At 37.8% G+C, this 22506-nt stretch overlaps 3 protein-coding genes across 4 annotated transcripts in view; all 3 read left to right on the plus strand.

Annotated features, from left to right (window-relative positions):
• Positions 1–21703, plus strand: part of LOC131434529 (uncharacterized) — a 67801-nt gene extending 46098 nt beyond the window's left edge. Inside the window, exons 1-3 of one of the 2 annotated variants that reach the window (XM_058601283.1) lie at positions 20266–20340; positions 20964–21243; positions 21301–21703. In XM_058601283.1, the coding sequence (XP_058457266.1) occupies positions 20332–20340; positions 20964–21243; positions 21301–21605 (594 nt within the window). In that variant the 5' untranslated portion in view covers positions 20266–20331 and the 3' untranslated portion in view covers positions 21606–21703. Of the gene's footprint in view, positions 1–20265; positions 20341–20963; positions 21244–21300 lie in introns of those variants that run through there. The other variant, XM_058601284.1, reaches the window with a different exon arrangement.
• On the plus strand, positions 1637–2876 carry LOC131434528 (uncharacterized). Its single transcript, XM_058601282.1, has 2 exons — positions 1637–1834; positions 1894–2876. The coding sequence occupies exons 1-2, from the start codon at positions 1717–1719 to the stop codon at positions 2475–2477; spliced, it is 702 nt and encodes a 233-aa protein (XP_058457265.1). The 5' UTR covers positions 1637–1716; the 3' UTR covers positions 2478–2876.
• Positions 8091–8738, plus strand: LOC131434530 (uncharacterized). Its single transcript, XM_058601285.1, has 2 exons — positions 8091–8208; positions 8267–8738. Exons 1-2 carry the CDS (start codon positions 8185–8187, stop codon positions 8564–8566), a joined length of 324 nt encoding a protein of 107 aa, XP_058457268.1. The 5' UTR covers positions 8091–8184; the 3' UTR covers positions 8567–8738.
• Positions 21704–22506: the final 803 nt, after the last annotated feature.

Consider the following 22506-nt stretch of genomic DNA (forward strand, 5'->3'; position numbering starts at 1 on the left):
AATATAATTTTATGTTTATTTCAGATTTACAATCCCGAAGCAGATCCAATATGACCTATCAATATTGAACTATATTAAGTAGAAAACTTCAGTGATCCAAGTACACTTAATAGAATGAGAATACTAACCCGTTTTTTAAACCACTTTACCCCTATTTATGCCATAAGTTGTGTCTCTGGGTGAACTTTATTTCGTGTTTCGTTAGGAGGCTGATTGCGGTTGATGAAAACGATTGATGTTACGAAAATAGACCTAAAAGTAAAATTACAAATAGATTAAATGATCACACGAATCTTGTTATACCGTTTTACCCCTTTTTTATTTGAGCCTTTCGATAAATATTGATCTGCAATCCGGAAGTAGAAGTCAGCTGTATCATGCCTCAAAAAAAAATCGTCGCGTTTTACCTTTTTTTTATCTATGTTTTCTAACTGTGCGTGTGATGACAAAAGTCTGTTGGCCACAGGTAAAAATCTAAGAGTGATCTGCAGTCACAAAGAAGCTCAATTGTTTTTTTAGTGATTGTCTGTCAAAATGGAAAATTGCACCAAATGCAGCAAAAACGCAATTAATTATCTTTCCAAGAGCTTCTTTTCCTAAACTAAACAATAATCACATTATCAAATTAAATGGCTTGGAATTGTCATGGTCTGATCAAGCTAAATACTTAGGTTTAACGTATGACAAAAAACTCACTTTCAAGGATCACTCAGAAGGAATCCAGGCGAAGTGTAATAAATTTACTACATGTTTATATCTGCTTATAAACAGAAATTCTAAGCTTTGTTTCAACAACAAATTATTAATTTATATATTTGGATTGAGTTTGGGATTGCTTTACGTCTTAATACAAACCCCAATAAATAGTGGACGATACATAATTTATGAACAAACTCATACGAAAATTTTGGATTCCCGATTGGTGTGGCAGAAGCTAATAATCCCGCCAATCGATGCTCTTCCCCGCTGGGTATTAAGAGATTGACTACTACGGCTACTTAATATGATTCATGGGTTTTCAAGGATAATGAATAAACATACTTGATTTCAAAACGATTCTTTCAATCCGTCCCCGTTGAATAAAAACATTCACGAGTCCCTGAGGTGAAGACGCATTCTTGAGATTTCCAGCAGCATAAGTGCGGATTCCAAAACCATTCTCGAGCATCGAACCGTGAAACCGCAGATGATTAGGAAAACCGCGTGGCTACCAAGTGACATAACTCTCCTCTTCTAGGTGTGATATATGTACGTTTAGCAAATTTTCATCTTTGTTTGCACACTTCAAAATTCATGTGTGATCTTTAGATACAGTAACCGGTGAATTTTACACTCCTTGCGAACGATTTGGTACTTGATTGAGCAACCGCACCAAGTTAGTCGCCGTCCATGGTTTTAAGAGTCCGCATCCAAAGTCGCACCGATTTGCTGTTAGCTAAATCGAACCTGACATGTGCCAGGCATTGACGATTGATACTTGTTTGTCATGCGTTTCGGACGGCCTGTCGTATATGTGTATGATCAAACAATTAGAATTCATGTAGTAATAAAAAGATGCGAGCTCTTTTCTACGAAACGAGCGAGAAGGCTGGGAGTGAAAAATCTTCCAGCAGAACCCCATATAAAAAGGTACATATACTGAGATTTTGGGCCATTCATTCATACCGACTGTAGACTTTACGTCGTGCAATCCAACCAAAAGGGTTAACTTTGAAAATGGTGGTTTTAAAAGTGATTTGTCTAGTTCTACTATTGGAAATTAGTGCAGTGCTGAGTGAAGATCAGGAAGGAGATTTGGAAACAGCCGAAACCGCCTTCGTTGGAACGAAATTATGTAAGGTGTTCGAGTGTAGCTAAAACGAGAAGAGATCTTGAATGCGTTATTTTTTATAGTGCTGCTGAAAGGCTTGGGATTAGGCGGAATTCTATTGGCGTCTCAAAATTCAGGCTCAGGAAGCTCTGGTTTTAGTGGATTAGGTAATTTAGGTGGATTAGGGGACATAACCAGTAAACTCAGCAGCAAATTTGGTGGTCTGGGCGGAGGCGGTTCTGTAAATTCTGTAAGCTATGACGCTCCACCTCCACCACCATACAGCAGCTATAGCACTAATTACGTCTCCGCACCTGCACCACCACCACCATCCTATGCAAGTTATGCTGCCAACTACGTAGCTGCTCCGGTCCAAGCTCCTCCACCACCGCCACCACCACCGGCGCCAGTGACGTACTCCGTTCCAGCTCCAGCTCCGGTTCCAGTGACGTACGCCGATGTTCCCGCTCAATCTCCAGTGTCATCCGGGTACAGCGGTAACTTCCAACTAATCGGCATTTTGACACCGGTTCAGCAAGTTCAGGCTCCTGCCCCGGTCAGTTACTCCAGTCAAGCTCCAGCCCAAGTCAGCTACTCCAATCAGGTTGCCTCCAGTTACTACAGTGCTCCTGCTCCTGTATCTTCTCATGAGCCATGTGACAATTAGTGTTAGGAAAATCGTTTCATCAAGTGTTCAACATTCATTGCCAGATTTATATCATAGTTCAGGGATACAAAAAATGCTCAAAATAATTTATGGTCTAGTATTCTGTAATTATATTTAACTGTACTGATTGACGAACTGACTTTTGCGTGTTTATTTTACCTAAATATACATGTTTGAATCCACTTATAAATTGATGTCTACGTTGTCAAGAGAGACAGAGACAATAGATCGACATTTGAACAATGCTGAAAAAATATAGTATCAATGATTTTGTAGAATACTTCATAGAAAATCTAGCGATGTACAAAAATAAATAATCATTTCTGTTAGAATCTAACAAAAACCGTATCTACATCAAAATCGTCAAATATAGATAAAATCGAACTTATGTTAACAAAACCATTCCATTTCATTTATAAGTATGAATTTGAGTTGATAATAACAGCAATCGGTAAGAATCACCGAAGTGTATCTTTTGGCTAAAAATATCTATCTCGATGATTAGCGGGAATTTAGTAAATGTCATTGATTTTCGACTGCTTACTAGCCACTTGACTATCAACTAAGTCATCAATTAAAAATTGTAATGATTTATTCAGAGAGAGCATATCATTTTTAAGTGAAATTAAATATTGATCTAGTTGTCCCGTTACTTTTGAATATCTAAAGTTCGAAAACTCATCTCACTCACTAGCACTCGAAATGAAACTAGCAGTTTCATTGAGAGAATGTAGTGAATCGTAATAAATATTAAGAGTACAATTCTACAGAATTTCTCTCAGCAACTCAGAGCGATTTGACAGCTCACAGCTCTTTTAAAAAGAACCGCAGCTCATCAGCTCACTCATTTGGTACCCAGTTTGCCACATTGTAAAGAAGAGAACAAGCTACGCGCTGCACGGATCTTCGACTCTTGAAGAGCGAGTTCGAATAGAGAAGAAATGTGTGCGGACGAACTTTCGTTCGTTCTTCCAAGCATACATCTATCCTTCTTTGACGGATTAAATGAGACATTGCAAGCAAGAAATCTTACCTCTCGCTCAGTATACTAAGGTACAGTCAGGGATGCCACTTTTGCAGATATTCAACAAATGTGGCATAATTTTTCGCAGATTTTTGCTAGTATGACAATTCCAAAAAAAAAGATTGTATACTTCAATCGACTATTATTGCATCATATAAAAATGAATAAGTTCATATTGCATTGTTTTCTGTGAAACTCAATGATTCAACGAACAGGCTGAGTTATCGGCTTCGAAGCCACCAACTAAACACTCGTAAACAGACAGAAGAAAGAACCATTATATACACACTTACTTACTTACCCCCAGGGGACCTATCGGCGTTTAGAACAAACTGTCTGATCGACACTGTGGGAAAGCTCCTTGAGAAAATCACCCTCAACAGGCTATCCCCCTTCATAGAGGAGGCAGGAGGACTGTCCAGCCAGCATTACGGGTTTCGTAGAGGCAGGTCGACGGCGGACGCCATATCATCGGTGGTAACCACGGCGGAGGTAGCTATCCAGCGCAAACGACGAGGAATCCGCTAATGTGCGGTAGTAACGCTAGACGTTAAGAACGCGTTCAATAGTGCTTGTTGGGCAGACATTGCTGATTCCCTCCTTCGACTGGGAGTACCGGAAGGACTGTACAAGATTCTGGAAAGCTACTTCCAAAACCGAGTATTGCTCTACGAGACCGAGGAAGGCACACGTAACTCTCCAATCACGGCTGGAGTACCACAGGGATTTATCTTCGGCCCGATCCTGTGGAATATAATGTACGATGGAGTACTGAGGTTGAGGCTCCCTCCGGGTGTCAAGCAGACAACTGCAACTCGCGCACCACAAAACATAGGTGATGGTGGTAAACAACCGCAAATCGGAACAGGAGGCGTTGGTACTTGCCGGAGATTGCGTGATCCCCTCCAAGAGATCACTGAAGCAATTGGGTGTGATGCTTGACGACAAACTCAGCTTCAGCAAGCACGTTGAATTGATGGCCAACAGCTCGTCTGTGCGCTCCAGTAAACGTAGGTTACTGGCAGGAGTGTCAGTTTCGATCCTCAGGTACGGCAGCCCGGTATGGGCGTCGGCACTTAATGTGGAATGCAACGCACAGATGCTGAAGAGTACGCATAGACTGATGTGTCTTCGCGTGATCAGTTCATACCGCACTGTATCGAGGGATGTGGCCTGCGTGGTTGCAAGTATTATGCCTATCGGTCTGATAGTGAAGGAAGACGCGGAGTGCTACAGCATGCGAGGAGACAGAAACGCCCGTAGGACCTCCAAAGCCGCTTCTCTACGCAGATGGCAACAAGAGTGGAACAGCTCAACCAAGTGTAGGTGAACACATCGGCTCATACCTAGAGTCTCGAGTTGGTTAGATAGACCTCACGGAGAAGTGAACTTCGACCTGACGCAATTCCTCACAGGCCACGGGTGCTTCAGGTGGTACCTCCACAAGTTCGGCCACGCGACATCCCCTGTATGTCCTGGCTGCCCAGACGAGATCGAGACGGCAGAACACGTCTTGTTCGCCTGTTCCCGTTTCGCGGCTCAAAGGAGTGAGCTACTGGAGGCATGCGGCATTGACACCACACCGGAGAGCCTGATACAGAGAATGTGCCACTGCGTAGAAATCTGGAACGCAGTGTCGACCGCGGCATCCCAAATTGCGGGCATATTGCAGCGGAAATGGAGTGCGGATCAACAACAGGCAGCCGCGACCGCTAGTCGCGTGCAACCGTAGTAGGCTCACGAGGGATCAGCGAAAAAACGTCGGTCCGGGAGAACCTCCTTCGCCGGGGAGCTCTTCGTCGGAGTAGTCTAGATCCTTCGTCGGGGACTAGACGAGTAATACGTAAAACTGTTAGGATCGTCTGGGCGCCAGTGAACCGGAAGTTATCCTCCAACCGGAATCACTGTATCGACCCAGGCATCCTCTCGGTCGGGCGTTGACGGGTATCGAAAGCGTCGGTTTCGGGAGAGCCTCCTTCGTCGGTGTAGGCTAAATCCTTCGGAGGGGGCTAGTTGAGTAGTCGCTACAATTCACACCGATTCGAGTCGTCGAGGCGCCAGCGAACCGGAAGCCATGCTCCAATCGGAATCGCGGGACCGACCTCGGCACTCCATCGGGTGTCCCGTGTGGTGTAAGAGAGGACTCAGTGTCGGGAGAATCTCCTTCGCCGGGGAACTCTCCGTCGGAGTAGTCTAGATCCTTTGTCGGGGACTAGATGAGTAGATCGTCGCGTGGTACAGCTAGGATCGTCTGAGCGCCAGTGAACCGGAAGTCACGCTCCAACCGGAATCATTGGATCGACTTAGGCATCATTTCGGTCGGATCGTAGACGCGTACCGTAAGCGTCGGTTCGGGAGGACTTCTTTCGTCGGGGAACCCTCCGTCGGTGTAGACTAGATCTTTTGGCGGAGACTAGTCGAGTAGTTCCGCGACGTAGCATCAGTTTTGGGTCGTCGAGGCGCCAGTGAACCGGAAGTTACCCTCCAACCGGCATCACTGGACCGACCTCGTCATTCAACTGGTCGATCCCTCGAGAGCAGGATGCTGATCCCCATTCTGCATAAATCTGGGGAGGGTGCTGTGAGCACCAATAGCCTTCCACCCGAAGTAATACCTAGCGGTGGTGTCGGGGAGGTTGGGTTGGAGATCCAAGGTGTTTTAGTGGGTAGTTCCAATCAACAGTTGGGTAGTCCTGTGGAGAGTTCCACACTCCGTGCGTAAATGCATTTCACCTTGTGAAAAAAAAAACACTTACTGACGAGCATGCCTCTATTGCTTAAAATTTATCAACAAATTTTACACTCTGCCTGCAACTTTTGGAATATTTGTAATAAACTAGCATTTTTCATTAATTTAGGGGCTAGCTTTATTTTGTGCATAGGGCATTTTTGCAATTTTCTTTAAATTTTGTTTTCAACTGGTCAGTGCATAGCAGTTTATTTTCAACTGTTATGCTACCTAGCATGTAATGCTATTTTCAGAAATTCAACCTTATTTTTACCAGTTTCTGTTGAAAGAACTCATCCAAAACAGCTGTGTGAATCTTTCCAATAGAAGTATGCACTATAAGGATCAGGCACACGTTATACAAGCTCGAACAATTTTTTTCAAAATCGTGGGTAAATTTCAAATTTGATATACGTTGGAAACACTACTGCCACCTACTCGACTATTCGCCGCGATCTTTCGAAACGTTCCACTACATTCCGGAACGATAACAAAATTCTCCTGCCTGTAATAGAAATATTCCAACTACAACACTTCTCACACGATTTTAACACTTCTCACACGATTTCAATAAATGTGGAAGACAACTTTATTTCCGTAACACATACGTCACATAAGAATTCTATCGGAATAAAACAATAATAAATTTGTCATTTTAACCAACAGCAAAACAAAAATCTAGCATGAAGTGAATGTTGCTCTCAAAATACGGTCTCATGAGCAAGGATCTGGCATCTGGTCATGTTTTCAAATATCTGTGATCGAATCAAAAATCAGTCTGTGCAAAATCTGTGCACACTTTTCATAACATTATTACTGTCCGAAATCGTTCTAGCGAGCAAAAAAATAATGTCTTGCTACTTAAAACGGCAATTCTTTGTGTTTTTCCTAGCAAATTGTGAACTTTTTAAATCAGTACAGCATCTGTGGACCTGGCATCCCTGCTCCTGAGAAAGCGGTACCCAAATCGTGGTGGCACCCCATACCGATCGTGATGATATCTGCAAGTGTTTGCCACGCTGACATATGTGATCCTGTTTTCTGTGAATTAGGGTCATTTCGCCGAATGCCACTTCGCCGAAAGGGTCATTTGGATAAATCGGACCATTTTCTTTTTTTATAAATTTTTTTATTCAGGCCAATTTGCGTACAAGCTTTACGTGGTCGAATGAGCCATGTTTTTATTGGATAAAATAATTTTTTTACCGTTGGATCTCGTTGTCACCCTTTTTCTAGGGAGAGAAGAGCTTCCATTTTTATCTTGCGAAGATTGAGGGGCACTTTGTCCGTGGCTCGTCTCGTCCTCCATTGCCGCATCGGTGGTATCGTTGTTAGTTTCCGTTTTTTCTTCGTTTTCCTTGTAATTCGCATTCTTGGGTTGGTTGTTAGTTGCTGTAGGCGCGCCTTGTTGTGCATTAATTGGAGTTGCTGGTTGGTTTGATGGTACAACAGGAGTACTGCGCTCACTAGGTTCCGTTGTTGAGCGATGGTCTTGTTTTTGTTTGAAGTTGTCTTTTTCGAAGTTTCAGTGCAAAGTTTGCCGTAGTGTGCAGGTTTTTCACAAAACTGACATGTAACCAGTTGATTTTCATACGTAATCAGCGTTTTACACGGATGTATCTAGTCTTGACCACAAATGATGTAAGGTGGAATTGCTTTACGTAGTTGCATACGTACCACTCGCACGCCATTTCGGACACCCGGCATACGTAACAAGTTCGTTGTATATTAGCTACAAAGCAAAGATGCCAATTGCTGCCTAGAAATGCTATCCGACAATTAATTATTAAGTTGAAATGAACAAAACAATTCAACAGAACAATAGTCAATAGCACTGGTATAATTAAAGCTGCTGATGAAATAGAAACTAAACTTCGATATAAACTATCGAAGTTGAATTGAAACTGCACATTCGTAATCCCATTATCAGGCAGTTTAGACTTGTAGTTCATACAATGCGAGCGATCATCATTGGAATGGTATTACATTGGATATGAATTGCCGTATCTCGGTGTAACACCGGTTCGTTTTCTCCAGATACTTTTCCTGGCAGCAGCATGTGCCTATCCGCAGGCGTTGTCTACCGAAGTGGACCAGGAATCACCGGAAGAAAATCCAGTCCCAAAAACAGTACCGAAAATTTTCAACACTCCACCGGATGTAGAAGTGAACTTCCAACCCAGCCTGGAATCGATTCGACCAGCGGAAAATCAAGAGCCCCAGAAAGAATACCTGGCTACCGCAGAATCGGTTGCATACTATTTCTACTACCCGGGTGCCTACTATTATCCGCTGAGATATCGTTGGAATCCATACCATTACTATTGGTGGCTTTGAAAGTTCGATCATATTTGGAGTTTCGTTCACCCAAAAGTTACACCCTTAGTACGGTTAGCAGATCAATTAAATTATGGATTGGAAAAATATTGTTATCTATCTTCCTTAGCTGCTGAAAATAAAGTTAAACCAAGAGTTAACGTAATAAAGCTGAAAACTAGTAGTCATTGAATTTCGTCATTGAAATTTGTAGATTCGTTACAAATAAGTTATAGGATTAGATTGAGTTCTAGAACTACACTAAACTAAAAACTTACTAAATTCGTGACAATACCGCCGTTTAAAAATCCCTATTGAAAGATAAATTCAATTTTCTGTATTGATAATAACGTAATCGTATTTTCTTGGCTCTAATAAATATGTAACCTAGCGTGAATGTAAACTTACGTTTAGTGTCTCTAATGTACGCCCTTTTAATGTTTATCTCATAAACCGGTAATAAAAGGTGATTTTTTTGAGGTTAGGATTTTCATGCATTAGTATTTGCTCAGATTTTTTGAGGTTATGATTTTCATGCATTATTATTTGCTCAGTATGCTCTGACATTTCATCATGAATAGACTTACTAACGAGCAACGCTTGCAAATCATTGAATTTTATTACCAAAATCAGTGTTCGGTTCGAAATGTGTTTCGCGCTTTACGCCCGATTTATGGTCTACATAATTCTGGTTGAATGGCTACGTAAATAAGCAAAATTGCCGCATTTGGAGTGAAGAGCAACCAGAAGCCGTTCAAGAACTGCCCATGCATCCCGAAAAATGCACTGTTTGGTGTGGTTTGTACGCTGGTGGAATCATTGGACCGTATTTTTTCAAAGATGCTGTTGGACGCAACGTTACAGTGAATGGCGATCGCTATCGTTCGATGCTAACAAACTTTTTGTTGCCAAAAATGGAAGAACTGAACTTGGTTGACATGTGGTTTCAACAAGATGGCGCTACATGCCACACAGCTCGCGATTCTATGGCCATTTTGAGGGAAAACTTCGGAGAACAATTCATCTCAAGAAATGGACCGGTAAGTTGGCCACCAAGATCATGCGATTTGACGCCTTTAGACTATTTTTTGTGGGGCTACGTCAAGTCTAAAGTCTACAGAAATAAGCCAGTAACTATTCCAGCTTTGGAAGACAACATTTCCGAAGAAATTCGGGCTATTCCGGCCGAAATGCTCGAAAAAGTTGCCCAAAATTGGACTTTCCGAATGGACCACCTAAGACGCAGCCGCGGTCAACATTTAAATGAAATTATCTTCAAAAAGTAAATGTCATGTACCAATCTAACGTTTAAAATAAAGAACCGATGAGATTTTGCAAATTTTATGCGTTTTATTGTTTAAAAAAGTTCTCAAGCTCTTAAAAAATCACCCTTTAGATATGCGATTAGATTGATTATATTTTAGGTTAGGTTTAGAAAATCAGTTCGTCCATGCCTTATTTAACGCAAGTTTAGTGTTTATTTTGGTTTGCTTTAATCCACAGATTCTTCTTCACTACTCAAACACTAAGTAGTAACTAAAATCAAGTAGGTAACTAAAACTGATTAATTTAGAAATTATGTTGATAAAAAAAATTGTTTCGCTGGCTGACAAATCTGATTTAGTGAAACCGTACTATAAACTTGAGTGTTTACTTTACTTTTCAACTAGAAAAATCAATCACTTGTTTAGCTTTTACATTGGGAGTGACAAATATGCTAACATACATAAGTAATACTAGATAAAAATTACTTAAAATTCTCTTCTAAGTATTGATTAAGTAATTTTTAAGTAAGAAATTCAGAGAACGTTTTGTTTTTACCTTCTGACACTTTTTCTTCTCTCCCTGTCATCTTTCTTCTCTCCCTTATCATCGATTTATGGTCCTTCTAGACGGATAAACTGCTACTCAGTATCGCGGTGATTGAGGTCAAATCACACGAGGTAAAAAAAATACAATAATGCATTTTGTGGTTGAATATGTGGTGAGTTGCAACAAGAAGTTACGACATTTCTTTTCTGGACGAATACTGACTTAAACGTTTTATTAACTCAAGTCCTCAAAAGTGACAGTAATACTTAAGATATTAAAAGTCATTAACGTTTGCTGTATCAGAAGAATGAGAAATGTGCGTTTTGTCGATTACGTCATTTATACTATTATATCTCCGTAACCAGAAATTACAGCCATTTGACCTTCAAACCTGATAAATGACTCGAAATAAGCTTCTAAACTAGCCTGAGGTTTTTGAAATCGGATGATCCATCTTTCTGACTGTTGGAATGTTTCTTAGTTGTTTTTTATTTTCAGAGGAAACTCTGCTAAACATAAGCCTTTTTCAAAAAAATCAGATTTCTTTCGCCAACTTGAATACATCGATTTGTGAAGAACTTTGTAGAAAGTACTTGGAAGATGGAAAAAATTTGACTTTTATGCTCACAATTAATGTTTAGAAAAACAAGATTTTAATGGCTGTTTGAAAATGGTTCAACTGTAAATCGGTCAAACTTCTCATTAACAATTAAATTCATGCAAGTAGTTTGAATTTTTGCGATGCTTAAACAGAGTTTAGATAGGACTTTCTGTCTTTTTATGGTAGCAATTCAAACAAGAATAATTTTATTATCAGTCGTTAAAACGATACGGTTCGTTAGGTGAGCTAGTAGACTTACCTTCATATATGTAATTAATTAATGACTTTGATGGTTCACGCTGCAAATTTAACACTTTGTACTAAGTATTTCAATTTGTTTTAAGTATATAAGGATGATTGGTTATTGCTCAATAGAGCATATATAAATATATATAAATATAAATAAAAATGATGAACATATATAAATTAAAAGAAATAACATAAAATGGAGCGAGAATGAACACATTATAAATTTACACAAGATTTTCTATATAAGCTCTGGTATGAAGCTTTGTATCTTATCTAACTTATTTAATTTCACCGTTTAATTGTCAAATATGTTGAAAGAATCGATATTTCTCAACACCGTCCAATGTGGATTGAGAAGTTGTTTACCTTTACTTTCTGACATATCAGAGACTCGGATGACTCGTATCGCTAAGATGCCTAAGTTCGACTCCTCTGGTAGAAGGTAAAAGTTTAGATACGAGAAGCCTTCTGCTTACTTAAACTACCCTTGTCACGTCTCATTTTTCCGCACTTCATTCTTCACATCCTTACTCTTCCTTGAGTACTATGGCTCTATAATTTAATATTCTTTCTCTTCTTATAATCTCTAGTTAGTTTGATATCGTTAAAAAACCGAAAAAAGTAATAAAAACGAAAACATTCTAGGATTTCGTTGATGTATTTTGAATCGATGGGATTTCGTTTACGTCGCTGTCGTTCTGATGGTCCGTAAGATAATAGTAATTTGAGTATGTAATACGGTTCAACGTTGTGAACAAATTATGATGTGAAAGTATACATGGAGAACTGCTTGAACTTTCCACACAAGGTCTGGGAAGAGTCCTTAGCAGCTTATCGAAAACAGGAATTCATACGATATGGATACTTAACATAACCAACATTTCTCTCCCGACTTTCCAGAGCTTAAATTGAAATAAAACTATGAAATATTCCTATCCAAACATTTCGCTATATGTTTGCCAATTAGTTTAAGTTATTACATATTCGAAACTTGTACGTAAAACATGTATGGTGTCTTATCGGGCCAATGGGATGCTTAATCGGATCTCAAACAATCCAGGACTGCTTCTGCACAACGTTAAAAATTTTTGCAAAAATGAACACCTAGAGGTTGCTGGAAAACCGACGTACGAATGGATCCTCGGAGACCCATAGTGTCAAATACCATTTGACTCAGCTCGATGAGATCGGAATATGTATGCGTGTTTTGTAGCGCTTAAAATTTCTCGTTTGAAATATACTATTAGGCAATTGATTAAGCTTAAAGATCAAGTGGCTGTGACTTTTGGTTCCGGAAATATAAAGGTATAAGTGACGTAACCGACAAAACGCTGTTTTTTCTCGCTCATGTTTATCGATGATGGATCAACCGATTTCAAAAACCTCAGGCTGGTTTAGAAGCTCGTTTTGAGTCATTTATCAGGTTTGAAGATCAAATGGCTGTCACTTCTGACTCCGGATGTATAATGGTATAAGTGACATAACCGAAAAAACGTGTTGTTTTACTACCGCTCAATTTTCTCAAAGATGTCAAAACCGGTTTTAACAAAATTAGACTTGCTTGAAAATACTATTGGGTCATTGATTAGTTTCGAAGATCAAATAGCTTTTATTTCTGATTCCGGAGATATAATGGTATAAGTGACGTAGCCGACAAAACGCGTTGTTTATTTCGCGCTCAATTTTATCGACGATGGCTGAATGGATTTCAACAAACTTAAGCTCATTTTAAAGCCACTTTTGATTCATTGGTCGAAGATCGAGCGGCTGTCATTTCTGTTTCCGGAGATATAATAGTATAAGTGAAGTAACCGACAAACCGCTGTTTCTACCACCTGATTTGCTCTGAAATGATTCAACCGACAACCGATAAAATTAGGTTCGTTTGAAAGCTACTTTAGGGTCAGTTGATCATTGAATAAATTCAAAGATCAAAAGTTGTCAGTTTTGATTCCGGATAAATAAGTATAAGTGACGAAACCAACAAAACGCACTATATTTCTTACCACTCAATTTTCTTCAAGATTGCTGAACCGATTTTTACAACGTTAGGCTAGTTTGGCAACTATTATTACTTCATTAAACAGGTTTAAATCGCTGTCACTTAAGTTTCTGGATATACAATAGCAGAAATGACGTAAACGTCAGAACTCATTACCGCCCAATTTTCTTGTACACTCAAACCTCCGTTTACGAACACTTTTTATACGTTACCTCTTTTTACGTAATTCTTTTTACGAACCAAATCCCAAATAACATGAACTTTTTTTACGAACCTACTTCGTAAAAAGAGGTTTTGGCATACATTGAAAGTGATTTCCAACTCATTTATATTCCATGGAAACTACTACAATACGGGTATTTTTAGAACGGGTTTAAAGAGTAGATGTCGGAAAACGATGTTTGAGGTTGTTCTAAAATTCAAGATGGTGACTTCCGGTTTATTGATATTGTTTAAAACCCCTAACAAAATGGGTATTTTCGGAACGGGATTGATGAGTAGATGTCGGAAAACAATATTTGAAGTGGTTCTGAAATCCATGACAGCGACTTCCAATTGATTGATATTCCTTGAAAACCCTTGCAATATGGGTATTTTTTCAAAGTATTTAATAAAAAGATGCCTCAAAACTATGTTTGGTGTCGTCTCGAATTCCAATATAACATCCTCCGATTTATCGATATGCCTTCAAACCCTTAAAACAAAGAAATTTCCGAAATATTGAATTCCAATGAACGATGTTTGAGCTCGTTTAAAAAACAATGAGGTGACTTCCGGTATAGTGTTTTCAAGTAATACCAAGTTCAAGGAATACTTAAAAAAAACTAATAAATCGGAAGTCACTGTTTTGCATTTCAAAACCACCTCATATATCGTTTTCCGACGTCTATTTTTCAATCTCGTTCAAATTTTCAAGGAATATCAAAAAAACAGAAGTCGCCATCTTGAATTTCAGAACCACCTCAAACATCGTTTTCTGACATCTACTCATCAATCCCGTTCCGAAAATATCCATTTGTTAGGAGTTTTAAGCAATCTCAATAAACCGGAAGTCGCCATCTTGAATTTTAAAACGAGCCCAAACATCATTTTCTTGCACTTACTTTTCACATCCGTTCTGAAAATAGCCTTATGATGCGCGGTTTCCACATTCATTACACAATTTTTTTTACGAAGTAAATTCCAAATAACGAAACTTTTTTTACGAACTACCTCTTTTTACGAACCACCGTTTTGTTCGTAAATGGAGGTTTCGGTGTATATGGATTAGCCGATATCAATCGTTCGAGACTAAAGTTGGGCTGTGAGTTGATTTCATATGTCTGACATTTCAAGTTTCGGAGATAGAATCGTACAAGAGACGTAATCGACAACATTTTTTGTCTCTTCGTATAATTATTTCAAATAGTGAGCTATTACCATGGTCAAATGTACTATTGCTGATATGCTTGGTTTTAGAGGTGTTGCCGAATATGTGACATAAACACTGAAGCATGCTTCTTTGAACTATCCGAATAAATCTGAAAAAAATTGATGTTTTTAAAATTAGTCCGAATTAGTATCAGAAATGATCTCAATAAAGAGGCAAAAATTATTTTAATGAGATTGTGTTGATGGAAAAGAAAGATCACACTACTAGGTGGATTGAGAATCGATTTTTTTTAAGCTTGTAGAATTGCTATAGATGTGTGAAAGGATTAGATGAAGCTGTAGTACTTCTAATAGAACTAAGTTCATGCGATCTGAAATACTGCAAATTCCTTCTAGGATAAATTCTTAAAAGTGACAGTTTTTCATTGAATATAAAAAGATTTCATGGATCTTGAAACAAAAATGTTTGCAGACTCAAAAGTTTTCTTTCAACCTGTCGGAGTATTTCTTACACGGATACAAATCTATTGCCGGTAGCATAATTAAGAAATCATGAAAATCATGGTGCAAAATGATTCATATCATGAATAATAACTCATTTCCCGGTCAAATTTCACCAACGGGATGTAAAACTAAGATTTTGCTTTGCTTATATCAAAGAAAACTGTGACAATATATTACTAACTGTTTTTTAACAAAATCAGGGTTTTTATACGTTTGGAGACACTAATCTGAGATAGATTCTATGGGATGATACGATCAGAAATTGGTCAAACAAGAATGTGTGTAAATCGGAAAAAAAACTTTTCAATAAATAATCAGATTATTTTTCATTTTCATGTTCAATTCATCGAGAATAATGAAATACATCCGTTTAAACTTCCTTCTATGAAATGAAAGATATCGGGTTTTCCTTTGATTGCTTTTATAAAATTTGTCACATTTCACATCTCGTTCCTTGCCGAAGAATGTTAGTTTGTATTGAAATTTGGATATAGTTTTTACTGCCTTTTTGGAATTCCGCTTAACGATGGATTTTTCCAGCTCTGTTATATTGAAGGGACATATCTACATCTACATAATTGAGACACCACATCATTGTTACGCTGTTACATTATTTGTAGAACATCACCTCATGACCTTCTTCTGAAATGACAAGATCCAAAATCCGACGGGTCAAATTGTTTTTTCTACTCGAAAAGCAAATTATCACTACATTAGAACTTCGGAAATCTAAACAAAAACTGCCTAGGAGCAGTCCTGTTTTGTTCCTTCCATCCAAGTTTTGGTTTAAACAAATCCAACGGAATAATTCCTAAAAATATTGCTTTCTTCTAAAATTATAACCCGTAAAATAACTGCTTGTGCATAAAATCTCCGAAAATATTAATTAGCCTATTCAGGCAAGTTATGATTTGACCGAACGTCACTGGTGTCGAAGCTGAGGAGTGAACAACAAAATCCTCGAGTTTAACGATCTAAACGAGTTTTGCGTTTGACAAGCCTGGCAGTCACCGTTTGGGAATTTTTATTAAATTTCGTGCTTTGTAAAAGCTATTTCGTGGCTCAGATATTGTATTTCATTCATGGATTCAGTCTAATATCCAACAATTTGACATGGTTAATATTGGGTCTTTATTGATTATAGATTGGTAGGATCGAATACATTTTAAATTGGCTTTTTCGAAAGTTTACAGTATTTAAAATTACCATCAAGTACCCAAAAATCGATCAATTTTCGCTAACGTTTTATAAATGTTTTATACAATTTGTACAGCACACCCTGTCTCAATTCTTAAATGGGCATACATTAAATAAATTCCGTAAAGATCGCAAAACACATAAGCATTTAGCACTTTGAGAGCTAATAGAATTAATTCGGAAGTTTTTTCAGCAGAATCCACGGCATCGGCGTCGTTCCGGTTTGCTCAACTTTCACACGAAACGATGTCCGGGTTAAGGTTGAGCATTTTAAGCAGACATGATCACTACCAGCTATTGAATAACGGGTCATCTGTCGTGCTCACCATTTACAGCATCCACTCAGGCTAATATTAATATTTATGAGAACTTATCGGCGAAATTCTAAAACCGGGCCCGAAGACTGTAGAAAGGGAGCAAAGGAGTAAAACAGTTCCTCGGGCATATCATGAAAGCGGTATTTGAGTTTTGAAAACTTTTTTTCTGGCGACATAGCTAACATTTTGAAAATTATAATTTCAAAATATTCTCTTTTTAATCCATTGGTGGTGTGATAATGCTTTTCTCTTGTCGTTCAAACAGTAAGCAAAAGTAACCAAAAGTATGAGTAATAATACATTTGAGCTTGATCATTGGTCATGTGCGTAATATTCACGCTTGAGAGTGCTATTTCAAACATGTTATATTCAGCCGGGATCATTCTAGATATTGTTAGATGATGACCAAATAAACCCATCTCAGCTATACCGTTACAAGGGTTTCAACTCCGGAAGCAGTGGTCAAAAACTCCAAAATGGTACGAGAAGTAAATATTTGCTGTCTTTGTTCACGTTTCGCCTGCGGCTCGTCAGTGTTATAACAGTTCAAATTGAATTGTCTTTGCCACTGTAGCTGTAAAATTTCAACCGTTAAGCAATTCTTTTCAAGTAACACTTTAAGAATAAAGCATTGCTACTTTCTTTTCAATGGCGATAGTGACCATTTAGATTTTTTTTGGTTACAGAGCAACCGATTTGTACAGAAAGTAGGGGAGAACCGGCAGCCTTGGGCCATTTTTCACTTTACATTTTTGGCCTTTCCCATAAAAAAGGCAATGCAATCACTATGAAACCGACTTTGAAACGGAGGCACGGAGGGCCGAGTGTGATATACCATTCGACTCAGTTAGTCGTGATCACAAAATAGCTGTGTGTGTGCATATGACAAATAATGTCACTCGACTTTCTCAGAGATGGCTAAACCGATTTTCACAAACTAAGATTCAAACGAAAGTACTCATGGTACCATAGCTTTCTATTGAGTTTTATCTTTACCCGAATTCTGGCTCCGGAATTTCAAGGTAATAAGTGCAAATCTATAAGAACTCTCTTATCCGATTTTCACAAACTAAGTTGCAAATAAAAGGTCTTCAAATTCTAAAAAAAATCCCCGAAAAATTGATCCAGATCAGACCTCCGGTTCCGGTATTACGACGCGATTAGTGTAAAAAAAATGAGTAGAAATTTTTTTCTAAAACCTACTGGTAAATTCATCGGGTTGGCAGATCTTGTTAGTTAGTGGATATCTAAATAAACTTTGGGACTTCTAGTCCCCAGTTTCCGCTTTCAAATGCACCGATAATAGTGAAGAAAAGCTTCAACAACAAAACTCAGTTGGATTTCTCAGCAACGTTTAAAAAGATTTTCACAAATCATGATTTGAATTAAAACTTTAATTGTCTCATAAGATACTGTGTAGTTTCATCGAGATTCGGTTTCCGGTTCCGAATTATAGGGCGATGAGGGTCAAAATTTTCAAACTATCGTTCAAAACGATGCAAAACCGGTACGCATCGGTACGTGCTGGTACGGAAGAAGAAAACACCACCGCCTAGCACACAGCGTGCTTTGTTAAATTTTGTATAGCGTGTAGGGTTTACATATACACTAACCTGACATAACTGTTTACAAATTAAAAAGGTTATGGTAGTTTAAACCCTAAGAAAGTTTTTGATTTTATTCAGGTTTGAAAAAAAAAATCTTGACTGGAAATATAAGCAATATTAAAAAGGCATCATGAAACCACTAGGCGGATTAAAAATGGTTTTTATTATTCTAAATAAAAAGTATTTTAAACATTTCGCACTCAGGCATTTTAGTATACCTCTTTACTTTCATTGTAAATTATTATTAAACAGATACTTTTGTAGTTTCTACATGAACATTGAACTTGAAAATTTGTTGACATTTTGCGGGTGCCTTAGATCACAACTATCATAATTGAATTTATAATTGTTTCAGTTGATAAAACTTTGTATAATACTGTTCCACGTAAAGAAAAAAATGATAAAGGTGATATTTGCTCACAAATTCACATTTTTACTAAAAGTCATGTCGTAAATTATGTTGTACTACATGAAATAAAAACTCCCGAGCTTCCGACAGAAAAGACGTGAATAGTTTCGAACCGTGTACATTTTTGTTGAGAACAAGCCTCTAGATGACCCAATACCAAATTTCATGACAATTTATACACTAGTGTTTGAATAACATCGATGATCGTGTCAGACGAGTTCTAGTTTTCATGCTTAAAAACAACGGTGTAATTAAATGATTTGCGATACGGATTGGTCAACTATCACCCGTATTCTTCAGACATGGCCCCCAGCGACTTTTAACTATTTTCAAAGCTGAAAAGGTTTCTCCAGAGAAGGAAATTTTTATCGAATACCTAGGTCATTGCAAAACCGGAAACCTATTTTGAAGGCCTTGAGAAATCTCTTTTTCAAAGGGCTTAAACATGATGTATCAAATGTAAGGCTCTAAATGGAGATTATTCAGAAGAATAAAAAAGTTTTAACGGTAAAAAATCGACTTTTTCTTTGTTATGCGCGGAACTTCTCATTTCATGTAGTATAATATGAACGGCTGAAAGCAAAAATCGGATAAGGGCAACTTAGTTTGGAAAACCTGTTTAAGGATTTTTTAATTCGGGTTGGATTTCGAGTGCAAATACCATCTCTACTGCTCATGAATAGAGAAAAAAAGAGAAAGAATTAGCAACGGCCCTGGAAATGTGCGGCTTCGGACAAAATACGTAAGAAGTCCTCTCCGAAAAAATCAGTAAATAAAAACACTAAATCGTTTAAGTATTTTTGAATGCAAAAATAGGATAAAAACATTGAGAGCAAAAACTGGACATGGATTTTGCAATGCAAGAATCGTTAAAAACGTCTTTTTTGCAAGAACCGGACAGAAAAACTTTGAATGCAAAAACCGACATTGCTTACCCAACCAACTCTTATTGGCAGCATTCGAATTGTAATGAAATCTATAAAATCTTATTTTCTGATAATTTTTGTTTTCTTCAAAAGAAAAGAAAGACGAAATTCACCATGTCTTTTGAAGAAAACAAGTAATTTTGATGAAATTTGGATGGAGTCTCAGAAATTACTCAAAAAAGTTACAATATAAATTCGAATGAATTCCTTCAATACTTGTCGATAAAATGTCTATTATATACGTCATCGAAAACGTTGAACGTTTTTGTTTTCTGTGAACGCGAGCATCTAAATTAGATTTAGTCATTTAGTCATTTAGTCATATTGAGCTGATTTCTGAGCTATATCGTTTTACCCTTAGTTCTCCAAGCATGTTGAAGAACTATTTTAATAGGGTAGGAAAGTGGCTCCTCTTTAAAAGCAATATTAATATTTTGCTCGGACAATTTTCGTTTCGATTTGTCATATTAAAGAGATTGTGTATTCAACTCTATAAATAAGTCTTCAAATAATTTTTTCGTGACAGTAACTTTAAATTTGTTTCTCTACTATTCATCGGACCCTATTTCCAAAAATATTCTGAAACGAGTTTTTCCAGTTTTGCGCACAAGTGAATAAAACACGTGTTTCAAAATGTTCTTCAGAAATATTAATAACTTTTCTTTGGTCGTGACACCTGTGGACATTTCAACCATGCGTGAAACTATAAAAAGATTCCGGATTCTCCCGACGCCCTTTAGTTAGAACATTACTTTCATTCGGGATCGCAGTGCTAGGATAATTCTATTAGAATGTTCAAGGTATTGTTTAGAGCTTTTTTATTTAGTAATAAAGATTAGTTGGTGATGTAGCCAGGTGTCTTGTTACGATTAGTTTCCATACGCTGACTCTTGAACAAATCGAATGTTTTTTATGTACTGCAACAAATATTGCGTAGCCTAATGGCAGTAAGGCAAAAAATTAAAACATTCACTCAAAATATTCTGTTTAAATCCAAATTCGTTCCAAAGAAACCAGTACAACACTATAGTTATGTTACAGCATCAAAAGTTTATTGTGCCGCTTCTCCATATAACAAATGCCTGCAATTTTCCTTTGACATTGCTAACATTTGGAATAATGAGGAGGCCAATTTGTTTCGATAATTTAAACTACTCTTCGTTCGAATTAAATTGATTGTACCAGTCCGATCATGTCCGACGAAAACAACCACAATTATCTCGGCGATCGTGATGACAGTTTTTAGTGCGTTTTTAGACAAAAAGCAATCGTAGATAGCAGTTTTCCTAAAAAAAATCGCGTAAAGTAGATTTACATTAGTTTCTTTTTTGTTACAATTTTTTTGCAATCAAATAATCTTTTATATAAAATGTAGCGCATATTAATTTCACCGATTAAAAAACTTCGAATTATTATTTTTCAGTTACTTTGTGCTTTGATGTTGATATCGGGAATCGTAGCTGAACCCACATTCTCGCTAATTCAAAAGAAAAAGGAATTTCTGGGTAGATTACTTTTTAAACAAGCACCGCCACCAGCGGCACCCGTTCCCAGTCCTAGTTTTTACGCTCCACCACCACCACCACCAGTTGCATACTATCCCCAACCAGCTCAACCGGTGAACTATGCTCCGGTAGCTCCACCACCACAGCCCAGCTATCAACAACCTCTCCCAACCGTTGAAGAAGTTCATCCGGTACCAGGTATGACCCAATACTAGACCCAGTTAGGTTCCATTATTATCCGATTTCTTCTCACAGTACAAGACACAGTTTACCTAGCGCCGCAGCCAATAGCAAATCCAGTGCCCAGTTATCAGCCTCCTATCCAGGAAACAATATACGAAGCTCCAGGACCGGCACCTGAAATAGTCTATCAGCCTCCTGCACCTTGTGCGTCTGCACCTCAAGCACCGCCGGCCCCTGCTCCAGCTCCTTATACACCTGTGCTTCAACCGGCTCCGGGTCCAGAACCCTCTGGTTATGCAGCCGCCCCACCAGCTCAACCCAATTCTCTGTTTATTCCTCGCGGGATCGAAATTACCAAACGGATCGTTGGATACTAAGTATCTATTCCTGTCACTGAGTACACCAAAACACTATAAAATAGTACTTCCTTTATTTAAATAGTTGATTGAATAAACGAATAAATTATATCAGAAAAGTGTTTCCTAGTCATGATTTCGTACATTTATTTATTAGATAATAAATAAATGTACGGTTTTCACTGTACAGCTTGACAATTTAGAAGTAACGCACAATTAGAATAGCTTTAGCTCATTGTCAATTCTATTCCAATATCGAACGAAATAATATCACGATGGATTGCCGTTGAATTCTATCCTGAATAAAATTCTAGTATAGATCGGATGAATCCAACTTAGTGTGACTACCTTAGTACAACCATTATAAATCAATATCAATTTATTTATTCGAAATGTGTCTGTAGTTTGAAGAATCAAATGTTGCCAAATATGTGCAATATCAGTATAGATTTTCGAAAAACATTTCCCAACAAATCAATCAAGCGAAAAAGCTCTTGATACGATAATGCTTAGTATTTAGCGTTTCGCGTGCACCATAAAATGAAGAGTTAAAAATCATTCAGTAAGATGTTCAAATGTAACCATCTTATTTCCCAGAAGGTTAAGTAATGAATTCCCACTCACCCTTCTTTTCAGAGTGTTCGATTGATCCGTTATACATTTTTGATGAATTAATTTTCATTGAAATCTCTTTATGAATGTTTGTGTCAGGCTCACTCCATTTTATTACACTTCCTCCGAAAATGGGCTAAATCGAAATAGGCTCTTTCATTGGTTTTTAACAGTTAAACTATAATTTAACTGACGATGATTTAACTAGTTCTATGGATCCGAGAAATTTTATGTTTTAAGTTACAATATGTTTTGTAATTTGAACGAAGAAAAAAACAAATCAGCTCACTTTTTTTTCAAAATTGAAAAT

Source organism: Malaya genurostris, chromosome 3 (assembly GCF_030247185.1).
Source record: "Malaya genurostris strain Urasoe2022 chromosome 3, Malgen_1.1, whole genome shotgun sequence".
NCBI classification, from domain to species: Eukaryota; Metazoa; Arthropoda; class Insecta; order Diptera; family Culicidae; genus Malaya; species Malaya genurostris.